Here is an 11112-nt window from a genome sequence, read left to right on the forward strand (position 1 = left end):
TAGTATTTCACAAATTTTCTTATAAACCAATGGAAAATAATTGATCACACTTTTAGGGTATTGTTGGCAACTCATGCATAGGGTGATGGGATTGTAGAAAAATCCTGCGATTTTTCGTAGTACTTATACTAATCACATGATTCTCCAAAATAATAATTTATATTCTAACTATTTGCTAATCCAACAATTTTATAAGCGAATTAATTGCAATTCCTCTTTTAATGATTCAGCTATTCGTAAAATAACAATCTCAAAATTTGCTCCTTGGATGTTTGTCTGATCATTTGTATTAAATTTAAAGAAATTGTATACTTTTGTAAACTCGATTTGAAATCAATATATTTATTTTGATATAAATATATGATCATAATTTCTTACGATTCTTTTCTAATGTTATCTTAACAACATAACTAATAAATTCTATCTGAAGTATGGAACAAGTAATTTGATTTTCTTCCCTGAAAGACTATATGCCTAATACTGTGATTCCTTGAGTGTATGAGTCACCATCCTTACCTAATAAAGCCTGAAATTTTATTTCAAAAAAGTAAAAAGATACAGAGCAAGAAATGGAAAAGCAAAGAGAAAGAAAAATGAACTAAAGCAATCTACAGTATATCCTATCTACAATAAAAAAACTTTTTGGTGTTCTTTATTTGTGGTTTTGTCTAAAAGATCTCCTACAATATGACGTGTAAAAAGAAAAAGAGAAGGGATGTGGGTGGGGAAAGAATAAAGGGTATATTCTGAGATTTGATTAAAATAGTGGGGTCAATGTGGAGGAAAGAAAAGTGGGGTGGAATCTCTTTGAAGCGCCTTTCCATCTTGAATTATCTTAACTTTGCTCATCTTCTCTTCACACCAGTGTAACATCTCTTCATTCATTTCTTTCATCCTCAATACTCTTGACACCACTTTCAGGTCTATTAAACCCATCAATATCTCCATTTCCTCCTCTATACTCATCTTCTTCTTCCTCATGTATTTTCCTCCTTTACTCATCTCTTTTAGCTTCGCCTTTTTCTGTTCACGGTTATAAATGATATAAGATATAATTCACGTAATGTTGATAAACATTAGACTCTTTACAGAAAGTAGAAGAGCACATTATTTAATAATGATAATATTCAGAAAACTTAATCCTTTTTAACCGACCTTTTTAAGTTATATAAAGTAGTGAAATATATAGAAATGTTGAAATATATTTGACCTTTGTGTTGACTTTCTTCATGAGATGGACAAGGGTTGGATCAACGGAGCCTCGTTTAGTTCTCCCGAAAAAAGCTTTGATGATCTTTTGACAAGGCTTCTCTTTATCCGCTTTGAGAAAGTTCATGAATGTTCTTATGCATTCTTCCATTATCATCAAGAACGCAGCTGACGTTATCCTTGCCTTGAAACCCTCTTCTTCTTCTTTCTCTTCCTCCTCCTCGTAATCTATATCCAAATTATCAGACTATTATTTAGCGAATAGACCCTCTAAGACTACCGAATGTACAAGCATGGCCTTTCATATAGAATTAGCTACCTTGATATTCAGGAACAAGAAGCAATTTGGGAGCAAGAGTTCGCATTCGAGCATAAATCTCTGGTCTCCTTCCATGTTCATAAGGCTCGTTCTCGACGTATCTTTGTAGTAGAATATGAAACGTACGGAATTGGTCGGCGACTCCGGCGGGACATCCGATGTCGTTGAAGCTAATTCGTTGCGTGGATGATCTTTTTCTCTCAAAGTTTTTGTAGTTCCAACTTAGAGCTTCCCATGTTAGACATATCTGTGCCACGTAAGCTGCTTCTAGTTCCACGTATGGGTTTAGTCTTGAACCGTTACTACTTGGATGTTGTTCATGTCTTTTCTTATGTCCGTTTGATGATAGCTTGTGAACGATCCTCTCCGACATTGATCTTGGCTCCACCATGATTGACTTCAACGATTCTGTATAAGATGTGTTCAAGCCAGATAAATCGATTGGACAAATTAAATTTTTTCAAACCAAATATTAATTATAGTTCTAAGAATTTTTTTTTAAAAATCGAATTGACACTTAAGTTTCTTTATTCAGATAAAAAGGTTGACTAAAACATGATTTTGTATACAGTATATACCACCAACTCGTAAAAGTTTTTCCTTTTTTTTTTTAGTTATTATTTTTCTAAAACGGGAAAAATAATAATCTCCAAACCAAAGCCAACCATAAAGTTCCGAATTTTTTTCTCATAATCTTCTTAGACTCAAACTAGTCTTCCTTAATAGTTGTGGCAAGTTTACAAGTACAAATCATTTTTTCCCAAATGTAGCAACTAAAACTCAAACTCGACCCAATCCAAATTTACTAATTTAGTGTTGACCATTCTATCGTACGTGTTTAATTAGAAACATTATAAAACTTTATTTATTCGAAATAAAAACGTACGGTACTAAACTTTATAAAATGATGTTTTATTTACCTGTTTCCTGAAGCTTTTGAGCAGATATCCTAGTGAGAAAAGTCATTTCTTCGTCGTATTTTTGGAAGACGGTGTAAGATTCCCATTTAGGGCAACTCCGGCGAGAGGATGAGGAAAACGGGTCGTCGGTTTTAACAGAATTTCTCCATTCCGATGAGCTTTTGGACGTTGAACCGTTCGTACACGACTCTCCGAATATCTCTCCTCTCTCATCTTCTTCTTCTTCCTCTGACTGTATCTCCACGTTTACTTTCTTGATTCCTCCATTAGGCACAAACTCTCCTGCAACCAAAATAATAAACAAATCGAAACATGGTTAGCACACCGGGTTAAGAGAGTACTGTTGCTGCTATTCTAATTTCGCGGTTTTAGAGAAACAAATAACGTCATAATAAGTAATATCATTGAAATTTAATTAATTGAGTCTATACATAAGTGATCCCATATTAAAAATAAAATGAGACATAATAAGAGATAGAACAGATACAGAACATAAAACTAACGTACTATAATTAGTTTCGAGTCAGAAATTCATCAAACTTGACATTATAACAAGAAAAATATAGTGAGTATTATCCATATACTTTTTTTCTGATCATGTCTAATCGGATATACGACCTATCTTTACCGAAATTTATTTCAATTTTTTATTCAATGACCGGTGAAACCGTGTTAATCTTGGTTACTTGTAGAAAGAAAGAAAACAACTTTCTATTTGCATGTGAAGAAAAATAATTAAAAAAAAATGTTAAAGAGATTGTAAAAGAAAATAATACCTGTGTGGCTTTTGTCATTGAACACCAAACCACTTTGGATAGGAGAGGGACCACGAATACTTCTGTCTGGTCGTTTACGAATCAAATCCTCAACGACGTCGTATCGTGACACTCCTCCTATCTCATCATCATCATCATGATCGTAACGATCGTCATGAAGATCTTCAACGCCTTCGTCTTCATCTTCTAGTGATGATTCGCTGCGATAAGGAGAAACATTGGCAGAGGAAAAATGTTCCTCCTCTGTGGAAGAACTGTTGGAATCTTGATCATCTTCTTCCTCGTGTTCTTCATGAGTATGATGAACATTCATAAACTCCTTCGTGTGTCGATTATTTATGTCAATTTTGGGATTATTATTGTAAAAGACTAAAGATTCTCCATCCTCTTCTATGTCGGCTATCAAATGATCCGGTTTTTGATCTCTAGGTATGACAAGGTAACTTGTATTACACGATATCTTGAATTCTCCCCCTTCCTCTTCTTCTTCCTCCTCTTCTTCTTCCTCCTCTTCTTCCTCATCGGACAACCACGCTGCGGAATCATATTCATCTTCATTCCTACTCAATAAGAAAACTATTAAGATTTTTCCTAACTGAGAAAAAATTCTTAATGTTTTCTCTGATCGGTATTCAAAATTATAAGAATTTCAGCAATAATAGCCATGAGTTTTGTTCTAACTATATGCTAAATACTCTATTAGAAATACATAACTAAAACTTTCTTCAATATTTATCTTATGCATATATGTGTATGCATAGTAAAGAAAGCATATACATATGTACCTTTGAAGGAGAGGATAGCCGCCGATGAAGTGGACGAGCTTGAGGAGGAGAGAGACGGCGGAGTAGAGGAGGAGGAGAATAAGAAAGAAGGAGGTTGAGACATTGATGAAGAGACTTGCTAGTGCTTCTTCATTTGTATAACATTGCATTTTAATTATATCTCTTTTCTCTCTTTCTTTTATCTTTTTTATCTTTCTTCTTCTTCCTATCAAATGGAGAGAGAGAGAGACTTCCTTAGCTACGAATTCAAAAGCAAAGTTGTTGATTTTACTCCCCAAAAAAAATATAAAAGTGGCTGAGTTGAGTGCTTCTCTCTTTTATTTCTTATCATTTTCTTATTAATATGATTTTATATATATATATATAATTTTAGAAATATATTTACAGAATTGAATTTCTTATAATTTCCTTAAGACAAGATTATACGCCTACTCATTTCTTAAAGGGCATGCTGATATAGCGATATTATACCAAGTTCCAAGTATGAAGATTATTGGCTCCCTTTACCTCATTTTTTATATATTATTAAATTAGATTTTTATAATCATCGTTATGTAGTGGAAGTGAAATGATCGTGCGATATATGAATTTTTACCCGAATTTTCGAATTTTACCAATCAGGTATATATGCAGAATCTTGATTTCTAATATACGATTATATAAGGAATTCAATGAAATTTATGATAACAAAAAAAGAAGACAATTTGATTTGTTGAAATTGATAAACTTGAATTTGGCAGAACATGCATGATGGGAGATGAATGTAGTGGAAGACTATTTTTACCTGAAAGAATAAAAATAAAGCCGATGACGTTTACCGACTTACTAAAGGCAAGAATCCTATTAATATTGTATAATATGGATCAAATAATTAAATTATCGCGTACAAAAATTATGGATGGAAACAAAAATAAAAAGATCTCTGCAGCAAAAAGAAAGTGAAGAGGCCAAAACCGTGTCACACGCTTCTTAATGCAAACTTTTTTTTTTTTTTGAGAAAGGGTTTCTTAGTGCAAACTTGTGTTTAAGCTTTTGCTTTTCCCAAAGAGATATTTTATATGATAGGTCTATATGACTACTGTATATATATATATATATAGATATATAAATGCATGTTTTTTTTTTTTTAAAGGATATTTTATTTTGATAATAGTAGATACAACAGCGATATTACAACCCACTTCGAATATAAAACAGAAACCACAAAGCAGCAACAATTATGGAGGATGAAAAATAGCGAACCAAGTAGTAAGATACGATACCGTGGATGGCAGGTTCCTTTGCGCGCGAGACAGGGGATCAAGTCTGCAACGGAGAGTTTTTGAAATGTCTTCGATGATTGCTGAAGAAGGACGAACTAACCCTGAATGCAAACGAGAGTTTCTCTCCTTCCATATGAGGTATATTAAAGCTTGAAAGATGAGCTTTAGGATAAGAGCAACATTTCTGTCGGTAGTAGGATCCTTCATCCATCTCAAACAATCCTCAAACAGAGAAGGAGGAAAGAGATGGGCTTTGGTGGTAAAGAAGGACCATACCTGATGACTGAAGGAGCAATCGAAGAAGATGTGCTGGCGAGTTTCGTTGGCTGAGTTACACAACAGGCAGGAAGCAGGAACATTGAGACCCCAAGAAGCTAACCTGTCTCGAGTGGGAAGCCTGTGTCTTGCCGCGATCCAGGAGATGAATGCATGCTTAGGTATTCGATTCTTGAACCAAACCAAGGAGTACTATTCAACTTCTGCTTCCATCGGATGGAGAGAAGCCCATGTGCAGGAAGATGAGAAGGTGTCCTTACCTAATCCATCAGACGACTTCCAAAGATAAAGGTCATCTACTTCTGATTCTGCAATACTAGAAGATGGAGGGAGACACTCTTGAAGTAGAGAAATAATTGGGTGACGCGATCTAGAGGAGGATACACGCCATTGACCGAGATGCAAGGCATCAGCCACAACTGCGGAGATGCTAAGACCCGTTACTCTTGGGCCATTAGAACCAACAATCTCGATAAGGGGGCCTAAAGTTTTCCAATTATCCTCCCAGAAGCTCGCCGAAATTCCCGATCCAACTTGACACAATAGAAACTGTCTTGCTATAGGTCGCAGCTTACACAAGCTTTTCCATATCCAACTCGAAGAGTTTCCCGGGTCCTAAGACCAAAAATTTCCAGAACCAATGAGATTATGCCGCACCCAGGAAACCCACAGAGATCCTCCAGCAGAGAAAATAAGCCAAATCAGCTTTAAACCCAATACTCTATTCCATGCGGAGAGCCTCCGAAGACCAAGACCACCACTCTTCTTAGGAGTACAAACAGAGTCCCAACTAACCTTTGCCCCTCTAGCTGAATTTGGAATACCTTTCCAGAGAAATCCATTACACATTTTTTCCAGAGTCGCGATACAACTGTTGGGCAACACAAAGACCGAAGCCCAAAAAGTTATAGTAGAATAGATCACCGACTGAAGCAACTGTAAACGACCAGCGAAAGAAAGATGGCGAGAGGTCCAAGAGGAAAAGCGACTAGTTATCTTCTCTATTAGGGGCTGATAGTCCTGTCTTCGCATTTTTTGGGAAGTAAGAGGGACTCCCAGATAACGGACTGGAAAAGAACCCTGCTGAAGACCAAAGGAACTAGCCACATTCCTCACCAAATCAAGATCACTACCGTCAATAAACACAGCTGTCTTCTCTCGATTTAAACGAAGGTCCGATGCGAGATAAAAATCATCTAGGATATCCATAATTCCGTGAAGAGAAGGCTCTGAACCATTAAAGAATATGAGTACATCATCCGCGAAACTCAAGTGTGTGACAAGAGGGGCGAAGCATTGTGGATGCGGGATGAAGGCTTCTGAGGCGGCCCCACTATCAAGCTTCTTTGATAAAATGTCCAAGGCTAGAACAAAAAGAAGAGATGACATGGGGTCACCTTGACGAAGGCCCTTTTTGCCTGGAAAAAACCCAATCAGCTCACCGTTAAGAGACACACTGTAAGTTGGAGAAGAGATACAAGTTTCGATCCATTTGATAAAAGTGAGCGGAAGCTCAAAAGCGTGAAGAAGGTTCAGCAAAAATTTCCAACTTAGGTTATCATACGCTTTTGTCAAATCGATCTGCAGGCAGCCACGAGAGGAGGGACCAACTTTATGAAAGTTTGTGACTAGTTCAGAAGCCAATAGTACATTCTCGCAAAGGAGCCGACCTTTCAGAAAACCAACTTGGTTTCCTTGAACGGATGAAGGCACAAAAAGCTTGAGACGAGCTGTGATGATACGAGAATTTACTTTGTAGACCGTAGTGCAACAGGCAACCGGCCGGAACTGAGTTAACATGTCTGCTCCTGTTACCTTTGGAATCAGCATGATTGCGGTGTGGTTAAACCGCTTAGGCAAGGCGCCAGATAGAAAGAATTCCTTTACCGCAGAAGTGAAATCAGTCCCAACAACTTCCCAAGCTTCTACAAAGAATTCCTTAGGTAGCCCATCAGGTCCAGGTGCCTTACTCTTGGGCATAGAGAATAGAGCCTTTTTGATCTCAACATCTGTAGGAATGGCAATTAGTTGGGAAGCCAGAGAAGATGAGCATCTAAATGGGTGAATTGACTTTATTGTTTCGACAGAGTAAGAAACGACTTCGCCATTTACCGAACCCAAAAGATTCTGGAAGTAAACGATTATACAGTCTTTAATTTGGTCCTGATTCTCAACTCTGGTGCCATCCTCAAGACGAAGCGTTCTGATAAGATTGCGAGCTTGACGAGCGATGACAGACTTGTGAAAGAACTTGGTGTTCTGATCTCCCTCACTAAGCCAACGAATTCAGGATTTTTGCTTATAGAAATTCTCAAGGGCATTAGAGAAGAAAACCCACTTCTTCCTAGCATCACATTCTTCTAAAACCAAAGCGTTAGTAGGATTTGTCATAAGGTTCCTCTGTACCTCTTCAAGATGATCAAGAGCATCTTGGGTGCGCTTCTGAATATTACTGAAATCTTCCTGATTCAAAGCTTTACAACACATCTGTGCAGCCTTAAGATTCTTTCCAAGAGTAATCAATTTGGATCCTGCAAATTCAACTCCGTTCCAGTCTCTAGCGATGGAAGCGGTAAAGGAGGGATGAGTGGATAAAAAGGAGAAGTACTTAAAACTTTTCTTACCACCCTGGACCGGAGCGGCAAGATGTACTAAACACGGTGAATGGTCCGAATCACTTGGAGGATCAAAAAGTGCCACTGAGTCAGGTTAGGCGTTAAACCAAGCCTCATTAACAACCGCCCGATCTAGTTTGCGAAGGATGGGATCTTCAGGTCGCAAATTGGTCCATGTGAAAAAAGCTTCACGAGAGGGGATGTCTGCAAGCTGGTTATCTTCCATACAGCATGATAACTCTTCCATGCCCCTAAGAGGTAGATTAGAGTATCTTAAAGAATAGTGTTCATCAGAAGAAACGATTTGATTGAAGTCACCTATAAACAAGGAGGGAGTGGAACTCATAGGATGATCTGAATGAAGAGATGATATGTCCGCCCATAATCTCCTTCTCTCAACTTCACAATTTCGAGCATAGATAAACGTTACCACGAAGGAAGTAGAAAAACCAGGCAACTTGACACTGCACACCATCATCTGGTCGGTAACCGAGAAGACAATAACCGAAACTGCCGGGTCCCAGACGACCCAAATTCTTCCATTCTCAGCAGCCGAGTAATTATTTTCGAACCTCCATCCAGGGAAGGTGGATGACAAAATATTAGGCGCATCATTATACTTTACATGCGTCTCTAAAAGACAGCCAATAACTGGTCTATTGCGAGTGACCCAGTTTCGAACTATCCGCTGGCGAGAGAGTGATCCAAGACCTCGGATATTCCAACAAAATGTCGCCATAATAATACCAAAAAATATAGGGAAAGCAAAGCTTTTAGAGAGTATCATCCTTACCTGAAGAAACACGGGTAAGGTTGCGATTTGTAGAATCCGGAGACTTCGTATTTTTGGGGTCGATAAGAGCATTAAAAACCGTAGCTCTAACCAACTTCCTTGCTTTGCCAAACGATTGGATAGGCGGCTTCTTTAGAGAACTGGAGTGTGATCTTCGTTGGACAATCTCCCATTTTGACTCGGAAGAAGGTTCAGTAATCGGGACAATGCTCTGCAAACAATCATCCACGTGAGGGTCAATAATGTCCGGAACCTCACCTGGTGTAGAATCTGCATCAATCGGTGCCTTGTCCCCCATCACAGGGCCCTTAGCAACCTTGCAAGCAGACCCCAAAGCAGACGAACTACACTCCCCAACAACGAAATCAGGAGAGGCTGGAGGGAGTGTGTTACCGCAAGATTTTTTTCGAGCCACAGACCTTTTGACAGTGTTCTTGTTACGATCTGGGGATACAGGGGTATCTTCCTTATCGCCAACAGAGGTAGGATCAGCCAGAGATATCTTGGAGGAGGCGACTGCTATTCTGGGTATTTCCTTACCCTTTGGTTTCTTTAGTAGAGGCATCGGACATCGATTAAGTAGATGCCCAAATTTTCCACAATTGCAGCATTTAGGAGGGAGGCGAGGGTATTCCGCCCGGATTCGAACTGTGTTTCCCTGAGTATCGCGGACAATAACCACTTCGGGTGGTGAGCTATCAAGAGTGATCTCGACCTTGACTTTAGTGTCTCCAAAGTGATAAGGGTCAAGCTTCGACTTCTCGGTATGCAGCGGCTCCCCAATAGCGCTGGCGACAAGGCTGATACCATCAAGGGAGTATAACTGCGGAGGAAGATTCTTCAGCACTACCAGAGTAGGAGCTGTCAGCAGTTCTTGGATCTGGAGATTGCCATCAGGAGACCATGGAAATACAGAGAAAGCGCAGTTAGCAGCTTGCCAATATCCGACTTCGAGGACCCATTCCCTGGTTTGAAGAGAGGGGATGAGTATGAGACAGGAAGTATCGGAGACAGTGCAAATTGTTATATTTCCGAATTTTCCCCAAACCGGGTTTAGGTCATGGAAAATTTTTTCGGGAAGAGGAATCAAGCCATGAAATTGGGCGACGATATGACCCTTCCATAGGTCAGCCGCTTGTAGAAGAATTGATTCCGGAGCAAGGACCACTGGAGAGCCATCTTTGATTGAGGTAGGTGCTGAGATTTTTCTGAGGTTCCTGAGAGAAGCCTTGAACCGAGCCGCGTAAGAGGGAGCCGTGGTAGAAGGAATTTCCCCAGGAACTGAGGAGACGTGAGGAGGAGCCTGAATTGTGGACGTGGAGACGGGATCTGGAAGAGAGGATGGTGGTGGAGGAAGGGGATTAGGATCGGGAGGATCAGGAGGATCAGGAGGGGAGAGAGAAGAATCCATTAGAGGTTGAAAAAGGGAAAAAAAGGGGATTCTCGTTGACTAGCGAGAGGCTAGCCGCCGGTGTGGTTAGGAAGAAACCCTAATCGCACTATCGCTCAGAATGAGAGAGCTCAGAAATCGCAGACTAGCTAAATGCATGTTACGTGTTCAATTAACATGGTACACATAAAGCACATTTGAATAAAATTCATATCTTAATGTACATGTCTTATGCATGTCTAGCGTTAGATTTGTGCTAAAATTATTAAGGAGAACAACCTACCAACAATATTTGTAAGCATTTATATATTATGCTGGTTAGATTCGTACTAATGAATGTATCTTTTATACCCCCAAAAAAAAAAATCTACCAAAAACATAATATAAAATGCGAGAAATTGAAACAATCTGAAAATGAGAAGAGACTTGATCTAGTATAAAAGTGTCATGGACCACTCTATTAACTGGCAGTTAATTTAGAGTTGAAAATACATGTAGACTCACATAGTTTTAAAGATCAAATAGATACGAATGTAAATACATCTAAAATATTAGATTTGGTCAAATTATCAATTTGTCTGAACTTATAGTTTCATAGACATCCAAAAACTGTATATAACAAATTTATATGTACTTCTAATTTAAGCACCATCTTTCTTTAAAAAAAAACTCCAGTTTAGGTGTAAAACTATACAAGAAAAAAATTAATCGTTTTTAGCCAAAAAAATAATAATAATAATAATAATAATAATAATAATAATAATAAT

At 38.4% G+C, this 11112-nt stretch overlaps 1 protein-coding gene across 1 annotated transcript; it reads right to left on the reverse strand.

The window, feature by feature from the left end:
- Positions 1 to 512: 512 nt before the first annotated feature.
- On the reverse strand, positions 513 to 4217 carry LOC18008834. The gene is made up of 6 exons (XM_006390437.2): positions 4010 to 4217; positions 3225 to 3784; positions 2449 to 2730; positions 1529 to 1936; positions 1211 to 1437; positions 513 to 1023 (listed from the first exon to the last, which is right to left on the reverse strand). The coding sequence occupies exons 1-6, from the start codon at positions 4156 to 4158 to the stop codon at positions 772 to 774; spliced, it is 1878 nt and encodes a 625-aa protein (XP_006390499.1). The 5' UTR covers positions 4159 to 4217; the 3' UTR covers positions 513 to 771.
- Positions 4218 to 11112: the final 6895 nt, after the last annotated feature.

This window comes from Eutrema salsugineum, unplaced genomic scaffold (assembly GCF_000478725.1).
Source record: "Eutrema salsugineum unplaced genomic scaffold, Eutsalg1_0 scaffold_9, whole genome shotgun sequence".
In the NCBI taxonomy this organism is placed as follows: Eukaryota; Viridiplantae; Streptophyta; class Magnoliopsida; order Brassicales; family Brassicaceae; genus Eutrema; species Eutrema salsugineum.

Bases quoted from the DNA above. Each gene is read 5' to 3' on its own strand.
- LOC18008834 (XM_006390437.2), bottom strand. From the start codon at position 4,158: ATGCAATGTTATACAAATGAAGAAGCACTAGCAAGTCTCTTCATCAAT. The intron at 3,785-4,009 runs GTACATATGTAT...CTTATTGAGTAG, and splicing joins GGCTATCCTCTCCTTCAAAG to GAATGAAGATGAATATGATT. The intron at 1,024-1,210 runs GTCAAATATATT...AACCGTGAACAG, and splicing joins TGAAGAAAGTCAACACAAAG to AAAAAGGCGAAGCTAAAAGA.